We start from the raw sequence: 27807 nt of genomic DNA on the forward strand, positions 1-27807 counted from the left end.
TTCGATTAGCACCCATATAGGCATTAAAATGAATTGTGCTTGCCACCTAATTAAGCCATAATTCAATTACATAGCAAATTATTAACAACAAGTGGGTTATGATGACTGCATCTGGCAACATTCTGACTGAAAAATATACCTTTTGGGTCAGTTAACTGTACATATTTCATGCAATACATTGTTATTTCATGTAATAGGTCGACTATCAATGTGACCTTGCCTTTACCATTCTAGATTTTAGACTCATGCCTTAACACAGGCTGAAGCCAGCTGACCGATCCTCAAACTGCATGTGTGATGGTAATGCAATATTGTTTAAACCAACGGTGTTCAAGCACAATGTTTAACAAACAGTTATGTTGGTTATCAACATTATCCTGGTATTTTGACACTTGGCAAGGCTCGAAATGCATTCTGTCATGTCGGAAGCAATCTTAAACTTCTCAGATTTCAAGATGGAAGTAAAGATTATAAATTGATAAGCAGTTCTACAAATAAGTCTCAAAATTAGACTTTGTAGCCTAACTTTGTGGAAGACTTGAGACGAATGGGAAAACCCCCCATAAGATTTATATTATCCTTCTGAAAATCAAGCAGACTGTGAATTTAGCAGGATTCCATACTTAGAGTGCAAATGCCAGTGTTCGAAATAAGCACTTGTCCGTTTGTCCTGACAAGTGAAAATCTGCTCGGACAAACAAAATGTACTTTGGTGGTCGTCCAATGGACAAGTGAAAATGTTCAAAGAAGTTTCATTCTGAACAATGAAAAACATTGTCCTTGTACTTGAATAAAACAAACTATTTATTTGGACAAATAAAAATATTGTTGGACAAGTAGATTTTTTAGATGTATTTGTCCGGTGGACTAGTGAAAAATTATCCTTATTTCTATCACTGAATGCCATTTGGAGTGTAACTTTTTTAACAGCAATATATGGAAGACTGGAGATGAACCATGGATAAAACCATAAGATTTATATAAACGCTTTTGAAAATCAAGAATTCTCAATATATCTGAAATTCTGTCAAAAATAAAGTGGAAAGCAAAGGGTACTTGTCAAGTTGATTATCAGAAAGCATACTGTGCTGTTGTTTAAAAAATTTCTGCCTGTCCTATTAATTTCGAGCCCTGCTTGACGATTTTGACACTTGGTTGAGAGAAGAAGGAACTGTTTTATTTAACGACGCTCTGGTTGAAAGAAGAAGCCAAGAAATGCATTGGCATCATACAACCTTCTTTTATGCTAAAAAACAAATACATGTACATTTTACATGCATTTTCCACACAGACAAGACAACACATACCAAAAGTCTTTGGTATACCAATCATGAAACACCTGCTGGAATAGAAAATAACTCTAAAGAGGTACTCAAAGGTACAGGTGTCTGTTCAACAATTACACGTGCAAAATTAGATATTTGTTTTTACCGGCTCATAACAAATTATTTAAGTGAGAAGTGACTTTGCCCTATGATTCTGACCTTGCGTGAGGCCTGAAATAGTGTTTTATCATAACAAGATCACACTCTAAATTCATGTAATAATCTTATCACCCCTCCTCCATTAATAAATACTAGATTTAAAACATGTAACAAAACAAACCGGCCATGACTTGCCACATTAAACTTTATGAATAAGAAAAAGACATTGTTTTGAAAATGTTACTCAGCATTCGGCAAACACCCCCTGCCCTATATTTTGTAACACATATCATGACATACCCTTCCCCTCAAGTATTACGTAGTACTAGAATGCCACTTTACAGGGAATAAGAATACCATACAAAACTCTTTAAAAAAAAAAAAAATCCTAGACTAATTACATAAGCAAACACTGTGGTTTCCATGTAAACATGTTAGTCCATTTGTTTTAACAATATTTTGATTTATCAAACACGACCATGATTAAAAACACTGTCTCAAACAAGTTCCTAACAGAATCATGATTGTCACCAGGGGGGAATTTAAAACAGAAATCCCACTCATTTGGCAATTGTTTTCCTTAGGGCTGTTCCAAAATTGACATGGGGGAGGCACGAGGCATCATAATTATTGTTTTCTGCTGCAAATTTTTTCTGTACATACTGATGTTGCCTCCGTATTCCCACCCCATCCCATGTGATCAATTCAAGAAGATCCCTTAATACAGTTCTCTGCCTTGAAAAAAATGAAATATTAACTAGCTCATTTATATGAAAACAAACCCTTTTAAATACCTGGTGACATCTGTAAGAATGAGCCCTAATTAACAAACAGTCTTCCGTAATGAATAACAATAATGTACAATTTGAATGTCAAAAAAAAAAAAAATCAACAAGAAAGAAACTAAGTGCTATAACCACCAGATATATGACACATACAATCAACATTTATATTAACTAAAATAGCTATTTTAAATTGAGACAAAAACTGTACATGATGAATAGAGGCTAGGGCTTCTGACTGTATTGAGCAATTTCCTCACAGTACCTCCATTCAAAATCGAACCCCGACACTTAAGTATACAGGACCCAACATATGTACATAGCCTACATACTCCAAAGCTATCCGTAACTTTTACATACCTCCTACTTCTGTCCCTAACATACTTTTACGTAACCCCTAAATCTGTTCCTAACACACTTTTAAATACCATCTAAATCTGTCCCTAACATACTTTTATGTACCAACCAGGGCTAGCTCTGGGTGTGCAAAACATTTTGCCAAATTATGTCCAAAAATGCAAAACTCAGTTATTTTCCAGCAAATATCAATTATTGCATGAATTTTTTTCCGCCAAATTAAAATAAAATTTGCCAATTGTTCCTAAAATTTGCAATACTACCCCCTAAATCTGTCTCTAACAAACTTTTATGTACCCTCTAAATCCATCCCCAACACATTTTTACGTACCCTTTAAATCTGTCTGCAACACATTTTTACGTATCCTCTAAATCTGTCCCCAACACATTTTTATGTACCTTCTACATCTGTCCCCGACACATTTTTACGTACTCTCTAAATCCATCTCAAACACATTTTTACGTACCCTCTAAATCCGCCCCAAACACATTTTTACGTACCCTCTAAATCTGTCCCTAACACATTTTTATGTACCCTCTAAATCTGTCCCTAACGCACTTAGATGTACCCACTAAATCTGTCCCTAACACAGATGTATATACAAAGGACAACCTAGCAGAACAATAATTACTAGTCATAAAATTAATTGACTGAAGGAAAAGATAACTCTACACAATGGAATCAGCCAGAGTGGTGTCCCTTTTAAACACTAGTGCTACAACATGCAATTCAAGAGACATCCAGTTCTATGGCCATCATAAAAAGTGGAATTTTGTTTTTTAACCTTGAATGATGCTTTGATGAAAGAAGCAACAACGAATTCACAATGTCCAACATGTGTCCAAACAATGTTCTCTTTTTCTGTTAAAAAAGCTCAACAATTAAAAACACAGCTTCTTCTTTGTGAACAGGAAGTGTTGCCAAGACAACATACATAGAACATTTAACTACTTGGTCCATTTCCTTTGATGTGTTGATTAATCTCAGTGCATAACGCTTGATAGATCCCACAACTGTAAAAGTAAAATAATTTGTTAAATTTAAATAAAATTAAAAACATAATTGTATATAATATATTATACCCATATACATACTGTTCATATATAAATATTAAATTTAAATAAAATTAAAAACATAATTGTATATCATATATTATACCCATATACATATATAATCATATTAAATTTATATAAAATTAAAAACATAATTGTATATAATATAATATTATACCCATATACATACTGTACATATATAATATTAAATTTAAATAAAATTAAAAACATAATTTTATATAATATATTATACCCATATACATACTGTACATATATAATCATATTAAATTTATATAAAATTAAAAACATAATTGTATATAATATAATATTATACCCATATACATACTGTACATATATAATCATATTGTCAAGATAACCAGATTAAACAAAACAATTGTACCACTGGGCTAAAAAAAAAATTGTTTAACAACACCACTGGAGCACATTAATTTATTAATCATTGGCTACTGGATGTTAAAACATTTGGTAATTCAGACACATAGTCGCAGAAAGGAAACTGGCTACATTTTTCCATTCGTATCAAGGGATCTTTTATATGCACCATCCCACAGACAGGATAGCACATACCACGGCCTTTGATATAGAAGTCGTGGTGCTCTGGCTGGGACGAGAAATAGCCCAATAGGCACACCAATGGGGATCGATCCCAAACTGACTGCGCATCAAGCGGACACTTTACCACTGGGCTATAAAAGTTTGTTTTGTTTAACAACACCACTAGAGCACATTAATTTATTAATCATTGGCTACTGGATGTCAAACATTTGGCAATTCCGACACACAGTCTTAGAGAGGAAACTCGCTACATTTTTTCCATTTGTATCAAGGGATCTTTTATATGTGCCATCCCACAGACAGGATAGCATATACAACGGCCTTTGATATACTAGTCGTTTTGCTCTGGCTGGAATGAGAAATAGCCCAATGTGCCCACCGACGGGGATCGATCCCAAACCGACTGTGCATCAGGCGGACACTTTTACCCCCATGTATGTAAGATCAAAGATCCCACATCGACTGTGCATCAGGCGGACACTTTTACCCCCATGTATGTAAGATCAAAGATCCCAAATCGACTGTGCATCAGGTGGACACGTTTACCCCCATGTATGTAAGATCAAAGATCCCAAACCGACTGTGCATCAGGTGGACACGTTTACCACTGGGCTACGTCCTGCCCCCATGTATGTAATATCAAAGATCCTGCATCAGGTGGACACGTTTACCACTGGGCTACGTCCTGCCCCCATGTATGTAAGATCAAAGATCCCAAATCGACTGCGCATCAGGTGGACACGTTTACCACTGGGCTACGTCCTGCCCCCATGTATGTAATATCAAAGATCCCAAATCGACTGCACATCAGGCGGACACTTTTACCCCCATGTATGTAATATCAAAGATCCCACATCGACTGTACATCAGGCGGACACTTTTACCCCCATGTATGTAATATCAAAGATCCCAAATCGACCACGCATCAGGCGGACACGTTTACCACTGGGCTACGTCCTGCCCCCATGTATGTAAGATCAAAGATCCCAAATCGACTGCGCATCAGGCGGACACGTTTACCACTGGGCTACGTCCTGCCCCCATGTATGTAATATCAAAGATCCCAAATCAACTGTGCATCAGGCAGACACTTTTACCACTGGGCTACGTCCTGCCCCCATGTATGTAATATCAAAGATCCCAAATCGACTGCGCATCAGGCGGACACTCTACCACTGGGCTACATCCCGCCCCTCTGAAGGTCAAAGGACATAAATGTACCTTCATGATTCTATCTTTGCCGACAGTGAGCAGCTGTTTGCGGGTCTCGTCTAGGTGCATGTACATGATGCTGTGCTTCGTGTCGTGGAACGTGGCCAGTGGGGCGCGACTGAAATTATTAATTACACAACAAAGTCCGAGATCAGTACTGTTAATAATTGACAGGCCTCGGTGGTGTAGTGGTTAAGACATCCCGACTAGATGGCTGGTAGGTACAGGCTTCACAGCCCGATACCAGCTCAAACCCAGAGCGAATTCTTAAGGGCTCAGTGGGTAGGTGTAAGGCCCCTACACACACTCCTCTCTCTCACTAACCACTAACCGACTAACAACCAACCCACTGTCCTGGAGAGACAGCCCAGATAGCTGAGGTGTGTGCCCAGGACAGCATGCTTGAACCTTATTTGGGTATAAGCATGAAAATAAGTTGAAATGAAATGAAATGTTAATAATTACAAGTTTGAATTCAGTTAGCCAACAAAGAAAACAAAGTAAAACAAGATTAAAGCTCTTTTAAACAAATGCATTCATTTGACTAATTATAGGGATGGATTTAGTTAGCCAAGTAAAATGTAAAAAAGATTAAAGCTCTTTTTTAAATGAATGCATTTATTTCAGCTGGAAATAACACATAATTTTCATATTAGAATTATCGACTAAACAAAATAGATGTGCTAAATTCAGCTTTAATCTAAATTTGATGATTTGGCGAATGACAGCTTAAAACCTATTGTAATAACAGAGTGGCGTGTGTCTGTGTATCACAGATTCACCATCTGTTACAGTACAAAGCTGAACAGCACTGGTAAATTTTCAGGGATGTCGTAGGCATTTAAAAATAAAAGCTGAACTGATTTTAAAAAGCTGTCACCTCTGTACCATACCTATGTAAAGGTAATTTTTTCAGCATTTCATGCAGATCAAATCCAGTCTACAGTAAACTTTGTGAAAATTATTTTACACAAAAAAGCTGAAAAATCACATCCCTGAATTTTACATCATATGCAACATTTAAACTGGACACCAAAAATTATGAGAAATTTGATAAGAAACCCTGTAATGACCTTAAAGTTTCAATTAGACAAACAGACAAACTTGAAGCAGATTTACAAATGTCACATGATTTTCAAATTTTCTTTTTGGCGAAAACAAAAAAAAGATTTGGGAAACAGCATTTTAAACCCTGCATATGGATAATAAATTGCGTCTGTGCGTGTTTTTAAAGGAAGGTAATGTTTTATTTAATGAAGCACTCAACACATTTTATTTACGGTTATATAGCGTTAGACATACGGTTAAGGACCCCACAGGTATTGAGAGGAAACCCACTGTCACCACTTCATGGGCTACTCTTTTTGATTAGCAGCAAGGGATCTTTTATATGCACCATCCCACAGACTGTTTTTAAAAGACTCACTCGTCATCCGTTATAGTAGAAATGCACTCGTCACATATGCGGACTTCGTACTCGTAGCCTAGCTGTGGAATGGTTGATTTCTGAGCACTGCACTTGGCACATGTGGCTCTCCCACACTTCCGACAGTGGTGCTGAAAACAAACACAGAAACACGTCATGACCTCCGGAGGTTTTACCCATTAAAAATAAAAACTCAATACATGCACTAAAACCAGTATCTCTGCACACAAGACTGACATTATGGAACAGTTAAATCAGATGACCCTAGTTTTTAACACTGTAATGGGGGCAGATCCAGGAATGTTTTTGTTTTTTTTTAATTTTTTAATTATTTTATTGTCCCCAGCTCATTTTGACGATGCCAGGATTTTGTAAAGGAAGAGAGGTCACAAATTTCTAAATCGGGAAAGTTTGAGTTTGCTGAAGGCAAAAAGAAGGAAAGAAAATGTTTTATTTAATGACACACTCAACACATTTTATTTTACAGTTATATGGCGTCAGTTATATGGTTATGGACCACACAGCTATTGAGAGAGGAATCCCACTGTCGCCACTTTGTGGGCTACTCTTTTTGATTAGCAGCAAGGTTTGTTTTATATGCACCATGCTGAAGGCATAAGAGCTAAGCCGCCAAAGATAGTCAAATCTGCGTGTTTGAGGGCAAGTTATATTTTCAGGATTATTTAGTATTGTAAGCTCTACTGGATGATAACTGTCGTTGTTTTTAAAGTCGTTAAAAATAGCACTTTAAACGGAGGATGTGGGGTTGGGTCACCAACGGGGATGGATCTCACTCATATTGGATTTTATGCTGCCATCTTGGATTTTTTAAATTGAATAATATTATGGTTTTTCACTATGTTACATGGTACATACATTCCAAGCAAAACATTCATGTTAAAGTAAAGGTAACCCAATATTTTAGATAGTACAGGTCATCAATTTAATATGTCCTCCTACTATTATTTCAGTAGAGCAGGTACGAATGATCGTGTCGGACATTGAAATAACCTGCCAAACCTTGCATTTGATCTGCCATCTTTAAGTCTGCAAAAACAGATAAATAGTTAACACTGTCACTGATACAACAGTTACTGAGTGACAGATTCTGTTTACCTGTCTGATGCCAATCCGCTTGTCGTCCCACATCTTCCGGAAGTTCCAGAAGAACGGTGAACTACATTTCTGACACGTGTCACTCTCTGCCCATTCCGGGGTCTGACAAAAACAAGCAGCAGAAAGTCATTTACTTAATAAATTGAATACTATATTTAAATTTCTGTAGATTATTTTGGAATGTGTCAATATTTAACACAAGCATTCTGAGAGTACTTTTTAAAGCAACAGAAGTCCCTTACCGAGCCCAGGAAAGGGTCATAACTCTGTTACAAAAGGGTACATTGCCACGGCATTCATACTTGATCTGTACAGACGAACAAAAGACAAGACACACAGAAGGAAGGAAATAAAACCTATAGGTTATTTAGGAATAATATTACATTATGTCTATATATAACTGGAAAAAAAAAATATATACCTCCATGTTGGGGAGGAGATGGGGCCATTAACAAGTATCAACACTTTCAAAAGCATTAAAAAAACCCACCAAACATGAGATGGCTTAGACAAAATGTAATCAAAATATAAATGCATCGAGACTATAGAAGCCAAGGAGAAAGAAGGAAGTACTGATTGGAAAAGGATGCCCATGACCCAATAGAAGATTCTAGACATCTGGATATTTGTGCCAGTCCACGGTTTTTAGGGGAATTTGTCTTAGGGAGAGGCCTTAGCATAGGTTTATGCCTGTTGGCTGATTCCAAAACTGCATGATATATGTGTCCACCAATAAAAACTGTTTAAACCACTTGAAGATCTTACCTCTGTGCGTTTAACATCCATATCCCACAGTCCTAGAATGCAGTCATCCGAGCCACTAAGCAACTGTTTTGTACCAGAGGCATACACCAAAGCCTGGACTTTATCACTGGAAACAGAAACAAGAACATTGAACAGGGTTCATAGCCTTAAAGACCAAACAAATTCAAAGACTTTTACACAGCCGTCAGAGACAATAGAATGTGATAAAAATACCAAATCAGTTTGTTTACGTTGCTGTCAATAGCAAAGATTTTAGCTTTTTTATATGCATCATGACAGATTAAACCTTGTAACTGGAAAATATCAAATGCATGCAGCTGTAAAAGATATCATCGTTGCTTTGGCTATGACTTGTGTGAATTTAAAGACTTTTAAAGACTGTTATTACAATTCAAAGACTTTCAAAAACCTAAGAATAATTTTTTTCAAATTGAAAGACTTTGAAGGAATTTAAAAACTGCAATGGACCCTGTTGGATGAGCCAAGAAAAACATGAAAGTTGGACTTAAAAACATAAAAACAAGCATTCTGAGAGTACTGCTAAAGCAATACATGTCCCCTACTGAGTCCAACAAATTTTCATATCTCCTAAGTTCAAGGGGTCACAACTCTGTCAAACATGGGTAAATCGCCATGAAAGTCAAACTTTATCTGCAACAGTACATGATAAAGCTATACAAAATATTTCAGCTCAATCAGTGTCTTAAAGTATTGTGTGATAAAATGTCCAGAAAACTATATGTAGGACAGACAGAATGACAGAGTTAAAACCTACAGTCTCCCCCGGTTGGAACAGTAGGGGAAGGAAGGAAGGAAATGTTTTATTTAACGATGCACTCAACACATTTCATTTACGGTTATATCACGTCGGACATATGGTGAAGGACCACACAGATATAAAGAGAGGAAACCCGCTGTCACCACTTCATGAGCTACTCTTTTCGATTAGCAGCAAGGGATCTTTTATATACACCATCCTAGACAGGATAATACATACCACAGCCTTTGTTACACCAGTTGTGGATCATTGGCTGGAATGAGAAATAGCACAATGGGCCCACCGACAGGGATCGATCCTAGATCGATCGCGTATCAGGCAAGTGCTGTACCACCCAGCTACGTCCCACACCGGAACGGTAGGGAACTAATAAGGATATCTTTATGCATTTGATATTGGCGAGTTAAAAGGTTATTAAAAAGATATGGCACTGAGCCTAACAGTGATTGACTTTGGTACAGACAGAATAGTAACTGAAAATTGTGAGAATGTTAGTTTCGTTCGTCCAATGCTTATGCATGACTAGTTTTGTAAAAAAAAAGCTTAGTTTTTATTTGCGCATTAAATTTAAGACAATCGGCTCACTTGAGGTGTTTGCGTGGCAGGATCGAACCACCTTGGTAGATCCATTCAGCTGATTGGGTTTTTTCTCGTTCCAACCAGTGCACCACAATTGGACAAAGGCTGTGGTATGTGCTTTCCTGTCTGTGGGGAAGTGCCTATAAAAGATCCCTTGCTGCATTAGGAAAAATGTAGCGGGTTTCCTCTGATGACTACGAGTCAGAATTACCAAATGTTTGACATCCAATAGCCCATGATTAATTAATCAATGTGCCCAGTGGTGTCGTTAAACAAAATAAACTTTAACTTTTAAATTTAAGACCTTGTTTTTTTAGTATCCTACAATGTTCTCTGTTTAACTGATGTTTAGTTTGCTTACTGATGCCCCTGCAGTTCAAACGCTGTGCCCTGTTTGCCACCAATGTCCCAGACGATGATGGACTGGTCAAAACTGCCACTAAACAACAGACTTCTATCAACATCCCACGACAAACAACGAATACTGCCTGAAAAACAATAAACAATCAAATGATACCTCAGCACATGTATGGTAAAAGATCTCTGACATTACCAACTTTCACTGGAACAATAAAGTTATTATATATATATATATATATATATATATATATATACAGTAGAATCTCATTGGCTCAAACACTGTCGGTGCATCAAAGTCTGTTCGACCCATCGGGTAGTTCGAACCATGCATTCGGCCGTTGTCGGGTGCTTCTTTAACACAAAAATCATTTGGACAACCTCGCATGTTTCCTTAAAACCGACTGGGCGAGATGGTCTGATTGACTCGTACGTTGATTGGATTTTCTTGCAAGGTTCATTCATCTAACGATTACTGCATTACAATTGTCTGTACCTGAAAGATAATTACCAACAGGTGCTAAATAAACAACACGATAGACGAAGCCGTTCGAGCTAAATATGTTTAATTTTACAGTTCGGACCAATAAACTGGTTCGAGAGAAAGCTTCAGTTCGACCCTAGGGGTATTCGACCAATCAGCACCAAAATAAAGGGGTTTAATAGAGAGAAAAATCGGGACTTTGTTCTTGGTTCGATAATACCGGTAGGTTCGACCGTTGGGCGTTCTAGCCAATGAGATTCTACTGTGTGTATATATATATATATATATATATATATATATATATATATATATATATATATATATACACAGTAGAATCTCATTGGCTCGAACACTGTCGGTGCATCAAAGTTTGTTCGACCCATCGGGTAGTTCGAAGCATGCATTCGGCCGTTGTCGGGTGCTTCTGTAACACAAAAACCAATCGGAATACCTCGCATATTTCCGTAAAACTGGCTTGGGAGAGATGGTCCGATTGACTCATGAGTAACGAAGTCGCCTTCAAATGTCGGATGAGATACATATTTGTAACTATTATTTATCACCGTTGAATAAACAAATAACAAACACACTGGTAGTCTGTATTTATAAATATTTATTAATTTAAAAAATCGTTCTTTATTATGCTGTTGTAGAATCTTTTGCGACGTATTGACAACGTTGAGAAAAGAATGAAAGTGCATGAAGCACAGGCGGAGGCCCTTTACCGTTTATTGTTGCAATCACTACATTACATTGATCTCTCCTGTATTTCAAGTTAAAAACAAAATATGCCGACGCTGTTGCGTAGAGTAGCGATTAAAATGATTAAAGTAAACCGGCGAGGCCGAACTAGGCTCACCAATTGATTGGTGTTTCAGGCAAGGTTCATTCAGCTCACGATTATCGTAGTACTATTATCTGTACTAGAAAGATAATTACCGATAGGTGCTAAATAAACAACATGAGATGCCGGCATATGATCTAGGATTAATTCGTTCCACTTCCGAATTTATATTAACTTACTTTGTGACTGACGTGAAAGGGTCAATGAAAAATTTGTAAATAAATATAAATTATTTTTTGTATTTCTTCGGATAGACTTAGTCGTTCGAGCTATATATGTTTAATTTTACAGTTCGGACTAATAAACTGGTTCGAGAGAAAGCTTCTGTTCGACCCTAGGGGTATTCGACCAATCAGCACCAAAATAAAAGGGTTTAATAGAGAAACAAATCAGGACATTGTTCTTGGTTCGAGAATACCGGTAGGTTCGACCGTTGGGCATTCGAGCCAATGAGATTCTACTGTATATATATATATATATATATATATACACACATATACATAGATACAGATATATAGATATATATGTATAGATATAGATATAGATATGGCAATAGAAACAAGAGAAATCAGTGACTATTAGCTGTCAAATAAATGGGAATAAAAAATAATTTGTGTCTAATATCAACCAAGAGTCATAATGGCAACCCGTGAAAAACAAAATGCTGTCAAGTTTTCCATAAACCATTTTTCAATGTGTATTAAATTCAGAACATCATTTACTTCGTCTTGACGGGTTATGCAGAAACCAAATTGATTACCTGAATTTGTTTGTGCACAACCCATAAATGGTTTACACCAATGTTGCATTCACAGTTGTTTTATTTTTTTGTTTAACAACAAAGAGAGGAAACCCCCTACATATTTCCATTAGTAGCCAGGGATCTTTTATATGCATCATCCCACAGACAGGATAGAACATATCACGGCCTTTGATATATATCAGTCGTAGTGCAATGGTTGGAGCGAGAAATAGTCCAATGGGTCTACCGATGAGGATCGATCCCAGACCAACCGTGCATCACGTGAACGTTTTACCATGGAGCTATTTCCTCCACCTCCATTTAATTTATTTCAACTTATTTCTGTGCTTATATCCAATTAAGGTTGAAGCATGCTGCCTCAGCTATCTGGGCTGTCTGTCCAGGACAGTGAGTTAGTTGTTAGTGGTTAGCGAGTTAGAAGAGGGTGTAGTGGTCTTACACTTACCCATTGAGTCGTTAAAACCTACCAGCCTTATGTCCGATGGCTTAACCATGACACCACCAAGGCCGGTACCCACCTCCATTCTTAGAGGTCTGTTTTATAAGATTGCCTTACTTGTGCAGTACATTGTACATCTACTGAACACAGTGAGGTGCATAACAGGAAAGGTAGGCAATGGTGGTGAAGGCAACAATAGGCGCCAAAAATCAGCACTTGCCGTCTACTAACAAACACTCTCAGACTGGTAACATCGTAAAATTTAGCAAATTTCAAATAGGTGACATACTAGCAGCATAAAACTCTAGTGAAGTCGTATCAGAAAATAAAAAAAGGAATAAGCTAACATTTCCTGATTTACAGTATCTTGTTACAGATACATGACACATGTGGCGAATGTCCCTTGAGCGTGGTAATGAGCTGGAACCTGCTCTGTCCTGTCGACTACTAACTGCGGTAACATCATGTTGAGTTATATTAGTATCTCGCTACAGGTTAACGACACATACCTGAATGTCCCTTGAGCGTGGTAATGAGCTGAAAACCACTAACTGTGGTAACATCATGTTGAGTTATATCAGTATCTTGTTACAGGTTAACAACACGTACCTGAATGTCCCTCGAGCATGGTAATGAGCTGGAAGCTGCTAACTGTGGTAACATCATGTTCAATTACATCAGTATCTCGCTACAGGTTAACGACACATACCTGAATGTCCCTCGAGCATGGTAATGAGCTGGAAGCTGCTAACTGTGGTAACATCATGTTCAGTTATATCAGTATCTCGCTACAGGTTAACGACACATACCTGAATGTCCCTTGAGCGTGGTAATGAGCTGAAAACTGCTAACTGTGGTAACATCATTTTGAGTTATATCAGTATCTTGTTACAGGTTAACGACACATACCTGAATGTCCCTTGAGCGTGGTAATGAGCTGAAAACCGCTAACTGTGGTAACATCATTTTGAGTTATATCAGTATCTTGTTACAGGTTAACGACACGTACCTGAATGTCCCTTGAGCGTGGTAATGAGCTGAAAACTGCTAACTGTGGTAACATCATTTTGAGTTATATCAGTATCTTGTTACAGGTTAACGACACATACCTGAATGTCCCTTGAGCGTGGTAATGAGCTGAAAACCGCTAACTGTGGTAACATCATGTTAAGTTATATCAGTATTTTGTTATAGGTTAACAACACGTACCTAACAACACGTACCTGAATGTCCCTTGAGCGTGGTAATGAGCTGAAAACCGCTAACTGTAGTAACATCATGTTAAGTTATATCAGTATTTGTTATAGGTTAACAACACGTACCTAACAACACGTACCTGAATGTCCCTTGAGCGTGGTAATGAGCTGAAAACCGCTAACTGTGGTAACATGTTGAGTTATATCAGTATCTTGTTACAGGTTAACAATACGTACCTGAATGATCCTTGAGCGTGGTAATGAGCTGGAAGCTGCTAACTGTGGTAACATCAATGAGTTATATCAGCATCTCATTACAGGTTAACGACACGTACCTGAATGTCCCTTGAGCGTGGTAATGAGCTGGAAGCTGCTAACTGTGGTAACATGTTGAGTTATATCAGTATCTTGTTACAGGTTAACAATACTTACCTGAATGATCCTTGAACGTGGTAATGAGCTGGAAGCTGCTAACTGTGGTAACATCAATGAGTTATATCAGTATCTTGTTACAGGTTAACGACACGTACCTGAATGTCCCTTGAGCGTGGTAATGAGCTTAAACCGCTAACTGTGGTAACATCATGTTGAGTTATATCAGTATCTTGTTATAGGCTAACGACACGTACCTGAATGTCCCTTGAGCGTGGTAATGAGCTGAAAACCGCTAACTGTAGTAACATCATGTTAAGTTATATCAGTATTTTGTTATAGGTTAACAACACGTACCTAACAACACGTACCTGAATGTCCCTTGAGCGTGGTAATGAGCTGAAAACCGCTAACTGTGGTAACATGTTGAGTTATATCAGTATCTTGTTACAGGTTAACAATACGTACCTGAATGATCCTTGAGCGTGGTAATGAGCTGGAAGCTGCTAACTGTGGTAACATCAATGAGTTATATCAGCATCTCATTACAGGTTAACGACACGTACCTGAATGTCCCTTGAGCGTGGTAATGAGCTGGAAGCTGCTAACTGTGGTAACATGTTGAGTTATATCAGTATCTTGTTACAGGTTAACAATACTTACCTGAATGATCCTTGAACGTGGTAATGAGCTGGAAGCTGCTAACTGTGGTAACATCAATGAGTTATATCAGTATCTTGTTACAGGTTAACGACACGTACCTGAATGTCCCTTGAGCGTGGTAATGAGCTTAAACCGCTAACTGTGGTAACATCATGTTGAGTTATATCAGTATCTTGTTATAGGCTAACGACACGTACCTGAATGTCCCTTGAGCGTGGTAATGAGCTGAAAACCGCTAACTGTAGTAACATCATGTTAAGTTATATCAGTATTTTGTTATAGGTTAACAACACGTACCTAACAACACGTACCTGAATGTCCCTTGAGCGTGGTAATGAGCTGAAAACTGCTAACTGTGGTAACATCATGTTGAGTTATATCAGTATCTTGTTACAGGTTAACAATATGTACCTGAATGATCCTTGAGCGTGGTAATGAGCTGAAAACTGCTAACTGTGGTAACATCATGTTGAGTTATATCAGTATCTTGTTACAGGTTAACGACACATACCTGAATGTCCCTTGAGCGTGGTAATGAGCTGGAAGCTGCTCTGCCCGATCTTGAGTACTGAGATTTGCCCGGAGTAATCTCCAACAAAACCGTACTTCGACTGCTCGTCAAACCTGATCTGTGGTCAAGGAACACACCCTGTACGTAACATCCAGTCAAAAAAAAAAAAAGATGGTTGTTTTGCTTAACGACACCACTAGAGCACATTGATATATGTTGAATTAATCATCAGCCACTGGATGTCAAACATTTAGTAATTCTGACTCGTAGTCAATAGAGGAAACCTGTTACATTCTCTCAATAATGCAGCAAGGTATCTTTTATATGCATTTTCCCACGGACAGGAAAGCACATACCACAACCTTTGACCAGCTGTGGTGCACTGGTTGGAATGAGAAAAAGCCCAATCAGTTAATGGTTCCACAAAGGTGGTTTGATTCTGCAACACAAGCATCTCATGCTAGCACTTGACACCGACATAGCTAAATCCCACCCCCATCGTCCGGTCAAATAAATGAAAACATCTCCAGAACAGCAACAAACAAACTTTTATATGGGTGTCATAACTTGCTCTGCACTCGCCAAATTCACCAATAGCGAACTGGGTTTTTTTTTAATTTGGCAAAATAATTACATTAAATGCCTAAACATATTTTCAGGGCTTCTAGAATTTTTTATAAAATCCACTAGCCATGGGATCAGCGATTTAAAAATATTATTATCCATGATTACAAATTCACAAGCCCTACTTTAAGTTAAAGTTAATACAATTTTACTAAATGATAGTAATAATCAGATATCTCACCTAAAGAGGGAGATACAATGTAGAGCTTAAAAACACTAACATTGGAGGGGGGGTTGGGATGGGGGCATGATACACAAATTTACAAAATAGACTTAACTGCAACATCTGACCAAAAAAAACCCAACTAGCTGTTGGGCATGGCAATAATAGTTATTTACTAGCCCAACATTGAATATTACTAGCCATGGGAGTCAGGATACCATAATCTAGAAGCCCTGATATTTTGGAAGTTTAGTAGATAATTAGGTGGAATGATCTGGTCACCCAGAGCTTGCCTTTGTGTATTCCCATAACACTGATGCATACCACAGTCTTTGGGGCACTATTTGGGACAGGAGAAAAACAATCTGTGGATCCACTGAATGGGATAGATCCTATCCATCCCTCCTCAACCAGATGCTTTACAACTGAGCTATCTCTACATCCCATCATCCACTTCCATTCTGACTATTAAATTATGTTCACAATACATGCAGGGAACAAAAAATTAAAAAAATGTCTTTTTAACAACTCTTGTTGTGTAATTTTGTATTTCTTTTTAGGCAGAGTTGATTTGACCAAGTCACAACTTAGATGCTGTTACGAAAACTTTACATTAAAATAAACGCATCTAAAGGATATTCCAAACAAAGACACCAGGCCCCCGCCTGGTACCCCCCTAGTCTCCTCCCTGTTTCCGAGCAGTGCCACTGGAAGTACTTGTCTTTACCACAACTGAGAACCCACTCGCACGCCAGCGAGAACTTTACGCTGGTCACTCGGCCCTGGTGAGCTGAAAAAATTAAATAATATATATAATTGTTTTCAATTTGTTTATTTGCTTTAAATTACAATCTTATCAGCCCAACACATATACATACAACATATCTGTTTGTGTGCAAGCAATTGTGTATCTTACAGTTAAACAAGGCATTCTGAAAGTACTGCTAAAGCAATACATGTACGTGGCCACTACTAGGTCCAACAAATTTTCTTATCTCCTAAATTCAAGGGACACAACTCTGTGAAAAATAGGTAAATCACCATGAAAGTTAAACTTGATCGATAACAGAATGTGATAAAGCTATACACAACATTTTATTTCAATAACTTGAGGTATTGCGAAGAAAAAGGTCTGGAAAACACATTTTCGTATCTCCTAATCTCAAGGGACATAACCCTGTCAAAATGGGCAAACTGCCATGAAAGTTAAACTTGATCAATAACAGTACATGATAAAGCAATACACAAACTTACAGGTCAATATCTCAAGGCATTGTGAAAAACACATTCAGAAAACAATAAGGACGGATGGATGGATGATATAAATTACTTATCGTTCTCATACAAACTCAAGTCATGAAATTTACATACACACAATATTTTGATTGCAGACTGACAAACTGAATGGTAAATCATTCTAATGGGTTTTTTAGTATTTAGTAAAGACGATTATCTCATTATCCAAATTCAGAAAAAGTATAAGATCTAGAAAGTGGATATAATATTGTAAAATTATTTAATTTAAAGCATTTTAACAGGTGGTCTAAAACGTAGCTTGTAAAGTTTAGTCAATGTTTTTCAATAAAAAATGAAACCATAAAATTTGTTTTTAAAAGACTGGTCTGACAAAATGATGACACTAGACCTGGGCGGTATTGAAATTTCAGGTTCAGTATCGGTATTTCTGGGGCAATTTACCTCAGTATCGATACAGTATTTGGTATTGATACCATACCCTGTACCGATACCGAGCAGTATTTTCGGTATTCTCTGCTTTAAATGCATGTCCGAGTTATGTCTCAACTGCTAATTTCATCTAAATAAAATTAAATTCCATACCAAAGGCCCTCATCTCTCTCTTCTTCTCAGCTATTTTGCATTCATAAGATATATATTGTTACTGCTTCACTAAATGTCGGGAAAAAAGTTTTAATACCGAAATTTCGGTATTTTGATATTTGCTCGGCATGGTAAACTTATTGACATGATACCGATACTGAATGGTATATATGGTATACCGTCAGCTCTACGTAACACATTTACATACCAATATAATCTCGAACATGGTTCAGCTTGTTAAAGTCTTCGGATAATATAAATTCCTGCAAGCAAAAAAACCAAAATGGAACCATGAAATCAACATATTTCCCACTGATTTTTACATGTACACTACATGTATGTATAACGTAAGAATACTAAATATAAATATATGACATTATCCTGCAACCACCATTTCTACTGACAGAATATGCTGATGGATAAAGCAAAGTCATCTCCGTATAGTAGCAGGATTTCACTTTTGACATCACTTATGTGACATCATATATGCATAGCTACGTTACAAAATTTCTCCTTTGACCTCTAGATCATTGTTCACTATTTAAACAATCCGACAATTTGACACGATTTCAAAATATTAAGTAATCAGAAGTCGGTTCACATTATTTTTACCTATGTAATCGACTGTTCCGTTATCTGAATTATATTCAAAATTACCATATGTTTGACATCCAAATAGTCTATGATTAATTAATGAATGTGCTCTAGTGGTGTCATTAAAACAAAAACAACAAATCTACTTATAAAACTTACTGAAATGGTTCCATTGTCAAGCCCAATGAACAGACGATGAGTTTCTGCATTATACTCCATCGAAGACGCTTCATCTGAAAATAACAAGTTGATATTGGTAACTACACATGATTTATCCTATAACTTACCCATGATATTCATGTTATAAACCCATGTGATAAATTTAGTGTATTAACCGGGTTAATAATGGTATGCACATTTCCAAGGTCTCTAGGTAATGTGTTGCTGTTGATGGGTCAAAGATTTAGTTAAAATGCATGACGTCAAACTAATTTGTGCTAATCATGATGACGTCACATTACCAATGGTGGTGACTTTAGTACTGTGATTTACTAAAACAAATGAATTAAAATGTTATTTTAGAAGTGTTATAGGATAAAATGAATTCGCTACTCATGTTTTTTAATATGTAAAACATCAACCTCGTCTAGTTAATCGGTATTTGTCTCGGCAGAGCCTCGACAAATACCGATTAACATATAAACAAAAATGCATGCTTGCGGCAAGGTTGTCGCAAGGTAGTTACAACCTATGCAAGTTATTTGCAAGCTAACATTTAGCTCGCATAAGGTAGTCAGTAATTCTACAAGCTTCCCGCAAGCATATTTTCATTTTGCAAGCTTAAATAATTGCTGCATGCTTGCGCAAGCTAGCTGCATGCTTGCTGCAAGCTTACTGCATGCATATCTTCAACTCACTAGCTTCCCGCAAGCCTGCTGCAAGGTAGTCACAAGCGTGTGGCAAGCTTGCTATAACCTAGTTGCAAGCATGTAAGAAAAGCTTGCAACAAGCTAGTCGCATGGTTGTAAAAAGGTTCCAAATACTAGCTCGAAACGTGGTAGTTACGCGGTTGTCGCAAGGTTGTTACCAGCTACATGTATTTAATAAGCTTGCAATTTTTGTTTGGGATATATATATATAGACTCGGTTGATATTTTACATATTAAAAAATATTTGTGATGAATCCTCTAGGTACCAGACATATATATATTTATAAATAAACTATTCACATCCTGTGAAGTAAACCAAAGGAACTTTTTAGCATTATTTTGTTAAATAAACACAATGCACCAGATGTACGTAAATTATAAATAAACCAAATTCAAATCATGTTATGTCAAACAGGCATCTGAGAATTGAAAATTTAGTTTTATTGATATATGGCAGGGAACATCTTGCTCAGTATCATGTCGCAATTCACTACATAAGTTTCAGAGATCACTACACAATTTTAAAACATTCATAAGTACTTGCTAATCAATTTTAAAATATCGCTAATCAAGATTTTTTAAACAAAACATTCCCTGTATGGGTAACCTAATTTTCTTTTCGCATAACCTGTATGTCCATATAGAAAATAGGACCAGTCTCCAAAGCACATTCTGATGTAAAACCATCTGTCCCAGGATAAATAGTCATACATGTACCTCTAATTTCTAAAAGAAGCATTTCAAAAAATAAATGGTCATCTATAATTAAGCTAATAGTTTCTGTGCTGCATATTGTTCTATTACGGAAGAGATGACAGATTTGACATTCTGTACATATTGTGTATTACCTAATAAAGAATTGCTGAATTTTCTAAAACCTTTTCCTTGAGAGGACAAGTGAGATTTCTACTGCATTATGATCGGTTTTATATCCAGAGATTATTTCAGGTTTTTTTAATACTAGATACTAGTTCTTCAGATACCAGGACAAAATCCAACCTTGCCTTTTTTAGTGGAGATTTTTTTGTCCATGTGTATCTTTTATATTTTGGATACTTTATTCTCCATGGATCACAGAGGTTAAATTTATTTTTAAAATTTATTAGTTCCGAATGTGCGTGAGGATTATTTAAGTGTTTATAGTTGTATGTATCCATCTGTTGATCCTGCACTAGATTAAAATTACCACAAATAATTGTAAACTTATTATCCAATTCTGCAATTATTTATTATTTTTAAAATTTATTAGTTCCGAATGTGCGTGAGGATTATTTAAGTGTTTATAGTTGTATGTATTCATCTGTTGATCCTGCACTAGATTAAAATTACCACAAATAATTGTAAACTTATTATCCAATTCTGCAATTATTTTAAAAACTCTTTTATACAATTCAGGTGAATCTTTGTTAGAGCCATATATATTTACTAAAGTTATTTTATATGACATTGTTTCAATTTCTAGTATGATGAAGTTGCCATCATTATCTCTTTTTATTCTACCCATTTTATATTCAAAATTTGCTTTAAATAAAATGGCAACTCCCCTTGCATTATTAGTAAATGAATTTATGACACATGCGTAGCCCCACTGTGCTCTAATATAAGATCCCGATTTTTGGGAAAGTGGGTATCTTGCAAGCAGAAAATTGAGCAATCTAATTTTCTTAGATAAAGTAAAGTTTGTTTTATTTAAGATGCCACTAGAGTATATTGATTTTTTATCTTATCATCGGCTATTGGACGTCAAGCATATGGTCATTCTGACACTGTTTTTTAGAGGAAACCTGCCGTCTCCACATAGGCTACTCTTTTACAACAGGCAGCAAGGGATCTTTTATTTGCACTTCCACAGGCAGGATAGCACAAACCATAGCCTTTATTGAACCAGTTATGGATCACTAATCGGTGCAAGTGGTTTACACCTACCCATTGAGCCTTGCAGAGCACTCACTCAGGGTTTGGAGTTGGTATCCGGATTAAAAATCCCATGCCTCGACTGGGATCCGAACCCAATACCTACCAGCCTGTAGACCGATGGCCTAACCACGATGCCACCAAGGCCAGTTTTCTTAGATAACTAAAAACATCTCTGCATTTATCTAAATCACCCAGTCCCTGACAGTTCACAGATGAAATTTAAAAGAGCCATTGCTAACATTATCAAAAGATATAAAAATATGTGAAATTCCAAATACATTCATGTGAATAGTAGAAATAAAAAAACTATAAGTGCTGGTGACATGGACTACTGTAGAAAGAAAGAAAGAAAGAAGTGTTTTATTTAACGACGCACTCAACACATTTTATTTACGGTTATATGGCGTCAGACATATGGTTCAGGACCACACAGATTTTGAGAGGAAACCCGCTGTCGCCACTACATGGGCTACTCTTCCAATAGGCAGCAAGGGATCTTTTATTTGCGCTTCCCACAGGCAGGATAGCACAAACCATGGCCTTTGTTGAACCAGTTATGGATCACTGGTCGGTGCAAGTGGTTTACACCTACCCATTGAGCCTTGCGGAGCACTCACTCAGGGTTTGGAGTCGGTATCTGGATTAAAAATCCTATGCCTCGACTGGGATCCGAACCCAGTACCTACCAGCCTGTAGACCGATGGCCTGCCACGACGCCACCGAGGCCGGTGTAGGGCTAGTGAATACTTAATCATAGCTAATAACTTGTTAAAATCATGTATCCCATGGCTAGTGGATTAAAAAAAAATTCTAGAAGCCCTGCCAACATAAAGCAAGTCAATTCTGACAATCCTGTCTTTACATAAATACTGTAATACCAGAAACCTACCGAGTCTGCCCCCCCCACCCCTAAAAAATTAATTTTATTTTTTTATTTTTTTTAAATAGGTAAAATAAAATAAAATAAAATACATGTGCTCATAATATATGTAGGTGGCTGTTGGATAATGGCATACTTAATAAAAACACTTTACCAGACTGTCTTTTATCCCAAAGACGCTAGATCAACATACCAAGTACCTTAAAACAGACCCCGAGAACAAATATTAAAGTGCCAATATAGGCTCCAATTTAGTTGACAATATCTAAAAAAGTACCACAAATCAGTAGAGAGCTTGTGGTCTATTGTTTGTGTCCCCATAACCCAATAGGCCTATGTGTCTACTGAGATAAATAGGCTCTTCATTACCCTTTAAACTACCGGCACACATCCCTACATGGATGATCTGTTAAGCCAATGTGTGTCTAAAGAACCACTCAGTATGTTATCCCATGATAGGTAGGCTACTATATTTATATATATTAACATTAATACTACAACCCCTACTTGGTTATGTATACAGCCCAAGTTGCATTGATAAACATTTCACAAATATTCCTTTTTGGCTTGTTCATCAAAATATTCATTCCATATGAATTGTTAATGGTTACTTACTAATGATTAGTTAAAAAAAAAAATATATATATATACAACAGTTCAGTAAAGTGAAAGTGTACAATAATTCAGTATACTGCAGTGATACACAATTAATCACCAGTATTTTTGTCACTTGTTCACTTCCCACAATATAACACGGTGATGTTTGTTTACATAGCACATAGAAAACAATGCAGGCATTACAAGTCATTGAACTCAATACCAGGTGCGATTTTCCACGGATCAGATGTTTTATTTTGAATTTCTAAAATAACCGTTGTGTCAAGCAGGCGAATTCTTGTTTGAATGTTGAATGTCGTAAGCAATCTTGGCTTACTTTCCTCTAGCTTTCTTCAACATTACTGGAAGATCTGTGCAAACAGTTATTTTAGTCGTTTTCAAGCGATACGCTGAATTTAATACCAAATCTCTGTTGGCCTGGTGAACAAATACAACAATGATTGGTGGAGGTCCAACCGAGACTTCTTCGCCTCCCACCTGGGCTGGGTGTAGTCCGGCTTCCCCATTTCTCCGAGGCATATGGTGAACATTTATTAGGGACATTTCCCCAACTTTTGTGCTGTCCACTTTTTTACTTTTGAGTAAACAGTTTGCTTATAACCATTTCTGGATCCTCACTTTTTATATCTCCTTCCAAGGGGAGCCCATAAATTAAAAGATTTCATTTGCATCAAGTATTTCTAATCTTAAATGTTACTTTTCCAGAGTTTTAATTCTTTGCTGTATTTTACTTTCAATAAAATTCAATCGTCTGTTTACATCTTGTGTGTCCTTGGATTTCCGGTCATGTGGGTGGTATGATGCGGTCACGTTTTCGTTGAACTCACATCTTTCCCATCTCTCCCAGTGCCAGGACTTGTATAAAGTTTTATTCAAGAAAAAGAGTGTACGTAAATGTTTTTTCGAATGTCACAAACGGCACATGAACTCGCACATGCTCCATGAAGTCGAAGGAAGGAAATGTTTTATTTAACGACACACTCCACACATTTTATTTACGATTATATGGCGTCGGACATATGGTTAAGGACCACACAGATATTGAGGGGGGAAACCCGCTGTCGCCACTTCATGGGCTACTCTTTTTGATTAGCAAGGGATCTTTTATATGCACCATCCCATAGACAGGATAGCACATACCACGGCCTTTGATGTACCAGTTGTGGTGCACTGGCTGGAGCGACCATGAAGTCGAAGAAAGGCGAAACACAGAATGTGGCTGAGTAACTTTTATGGACTATGGAAAATAAGAAAACAATTTGTGAGTACTGTAGTGTTTTTGTGAGTGTTGCAAGACAACTAACATTCTGTGTAACCATATAAATAAAAAACGGGAATAAACTCATTATTTATTTCAAGCAATATAAATCGGTGAACTGAGCGTGTGCACGGGCACAAGCAAAAATTAGCAAAATGAACAAAAGTCACAGAGATCCGCGACAATCTCCAGTAGAGACTGAAAATGATATCCTTTTGGCTCTTAGGTCTGACATAAAACTATTAAATGAGAAAGTGGACTCAATGAAAGCAGATATCATGTGTGAACTTGGCTCCAAAGTTAAAAAAATAAATGACGGATGAAGTGAAAAAATAATTAAATGAAAAGTTAGATGGCGTTTATATGTTCGATACAGAAAAAAACACTTAAGGATCGCTTTAACTTTTAAAAATGGAAGTATTAATATTTGATTATTTGTGAAGAACATGTATTATACAGTAAAATAACAGTCCTGTTTGGACCACTACTGGTGTACGTGTACATACCAGCCACAGCATGACAAATACTCGGCCAGAACTGACCAGTGTCCCGTCTTAACCACACACGAACAGTTCTGAAAAATACAATGAGCAAAATAGTTCACTATATAAGTTTAATGTCACATAACTGGACTCGGGAATAATCAAATTAAAGCTTTGTGGCATCAGAATTTGGAGAAAAAAAATGGTATTTTAGATAAATAAGGGCAGGGCTGGAGGTGACTTGAGCTACAGTTTGGTAAGCACAGATTACGCAATACAACCGTGTCCGGTGTATCGGCGCGTCCGGTGATTCGGCGCACTTGGTATTTTGCTTAAGTATGCTTAGGAAGTTGTCATGTTGTCAGTGTTTTTAACGAATTAAAGTTCAATTCCTTTTTCAATGGTTAATCAAGTGTCAACATATTTATTGTTAAGAGTGCAATTAAAAACAAAAATTAGAATTATCAATAATGATATCATAATGTCAAAATAAATCATTCACCTGTTTTCGTATATATATAAACGCGAAGTGGGTCATCCTTATTGATATTAAGAATATTAAAACCAGTCTAAAAACACCTTTCCCGCATTTTTTAAATTATAGTAGACAGTATAATTTTGTTCAGTTATTTTTATTTAAACTGAAAAGGAAAACACAGACAAATGCAAACAAAACGAAAATTTTACCCCTTAATTGACAGTCATTCCAGTTCACAACTGTCACATTGTTATAAAAAATAAAAGCGAAATAAGATCCACGTGTGTGCACAATCTACCCAAGAAAAATAAAATCCATGTAGGCATCTTTAGCCATGCATGATAATGAACATGTATGCATCTGCAGTACTGTGCCACTCAAGAAAACGATTCCGAAACTGATCATGAGATGGGTCATGTGTGATCGTTCATTTTCATAGTAATATTTTTAACAAGACAAAACAAAAAAGTACTAAAATAATTCTGGAACAATAGTGTAGCGTTTATGGGCTAAAAGTGAGGTCATGGGTGGTTTATAAATAGCGGGGTCAACGATCCGCATCTACTGCGCCGAATCACCAGACATGCAAATCGTTTTGGATACAAGGGGGTGCCTATATTTATGCACGATTTTAAAATGTTTATTTACTACAGACATAAAACAATTTGTAGTGTCTTTCAGATTATGCACTTCTTCATTGGTGAGAGATGCATTTTATTAAGTATTTCACAGTGTTCACATAGAAAATGGTCCCTGAATGCTTAGGTGCGCCGATACACCAGACAGCACTGTATTAATATATATGTGTATATATTGACATTTGTTCTCTGATGGTAATTAACTGTCCCAAATGTCTATTTAGCTCTCTTACTATCAGAGAACTCTGGCTATCATCCACTATTCTTATTTCGATGCCTGGACAACCTGGCAATCCATTTCAAACAGATAGGCTATATTCTTTTCCTTGTTTTTTTTTTTATTGGTTTGAAAATAAATATTTTTGTTGCTAACCCTAATCCCAACATTAAGTTTGAGTAACAGTGCCAAAGGAAAGTCATGTCATATATGTAGCTGACGTTAATGGCGAATGAGACCCAAATGTTGTCAATAACCGATCTTATAATGACATCAAGTTTAACTGATAACATTAACAGTGGGTGGACAATGAATCACTGACAAACAGAAACAAACAAAAAATCAGTAAATTCAACACGTACTTGTCATCACTGACACTTATAACCCCATTTTCCTTGGGGATAATCACTGCCATGTTTATACTGTCGTTGCATCCTTCTAATTTGTTAATAAGTACGGGTTTTCTAACATTTCCAGACGCTTTGCCAATGGCAGGCTTAATTTCAGCCGCCATTTTGTTTCTATCACGTGACCAGCTGAATGTCACGTGCTAATTACATCACATATTCGAACCGGACACTATCTTCGGGACAATAGAACTTCATCGCAAAAGTTGAACCGCTATCTGGTCTCGGTGAAGTGAGTTTTAACGGTTTATAGACAGGTCTAAAGGTCACTAAACAGGCTTCTCTCACTAACTGCTAATTATTAACTATTATCACGAACAGACACGAATTGAGGCATGTGTCCATGACAGCGTGCTTGAACCTCAATGTATTTAAGTTTTTGTTTTGTTTTAACGACACCTATAGAGCATGTAACGTCGTTGATTTATTAATTATCGGATACTGGATGTCAAACATGTGGTCATTGTGTTACATGTATACATATTTCCATTAGTAGCAAAAGATCTTTTGTAGCCTGATGCACTTCCCACACAGACAGGACAGCACATACCATGACCTTTGATACACCAGTCGTACGGGGGCACTAGTTGAGACGGAAAAAAGACCAATCGGAAAATAGCTCCACCGAGGGAATATTTTAAACAAAGGCTATTCGCTTTCTAGAATTCAGACGAAGGATAAATTTAAAAACCCTAAAAAAAAAAAAAAAAAAAAAAAAAAAAAAAAAAAAAAACCCACCAAAAACCCCCAAAGAACCAACAACAAAAAAGGCATTTAATAGGAAAACAAAATTTAGTATACAAAATAGAAATAAAACAAATTCGAGAACTCCAATTCTTCCCCACAACCGCAAACTCGTTACTCGCGTAAAATCAATTCTGTAAACGTACTTAATAGACAGACAGACAAATTCTTTATTTAAGGCCCACCTTGTGTACAAATTAAAATAAAAAAAAACCCAAAAACACGAGTTCAACAATTATAATGCAATAATATAGCAATAAAAGCGCACAAGGCATTCTTATGGAGTTATGAGAGACTTTAAAAGTACTAAAAGATTATCACTATCAGAAAATACTGTATTCACAAGATATAAAACTAAAAACCATAAATTATGTATAATAAA

General features: G+C 36.7%; 1 protein-coding gene across 1 annotated transcript; it reads right to left on the minus strand.

Annotated features, from left to right (window-relative positions):
• Window positions 1-1620: 1620 nt before the first annotated feature.
• LOC121371761 (WD repeat and FYVE domain-containing protein 2-like) lies at window positions 1621-26788 on the minus strand. The gene is made up of 12 exons (XM_041497895.1): window positions 26637-26788; window positions 24966-25033; window positions 19077-19150; window positions 18532-18586; window positions 17124-17274; window positions 15698-15810; window positions 10430-10556; window positions 8712-8817; window positions 7947-8048; window positions 6831-6961; window positions 5414-5522; window positions 1621-3577 (listed from the first exon to the last, which is right to left on the minus strand). The coding sequence occupies exons 1-12, from the start codon at window positions 26786-26788 to the stop codon at window positions 3548-3550; spliced, it is 1218 nt and encodes a 405-aa protein (XP_041353829.1). The 3' UTR covers window positions 1621-3547.
• Between the last annotated feature and the right edge of the window lie 1019 nt (window positions 26789-27807).

This window comes from Gigantopelta aegis, chromosome 1 (genome assembly GCF_016097555.1).
Source record: "Gigantopelta aegis isolate Gae_Host chromosome 1, Gae_host_genome, whole genome shotgun sequence".
NCBI lineage: Eukaryota > Metazoa > Mollusca > Gastropoda > Neomphalida > Peltospiridae > Gigantopelta > Gigantopelta aegis.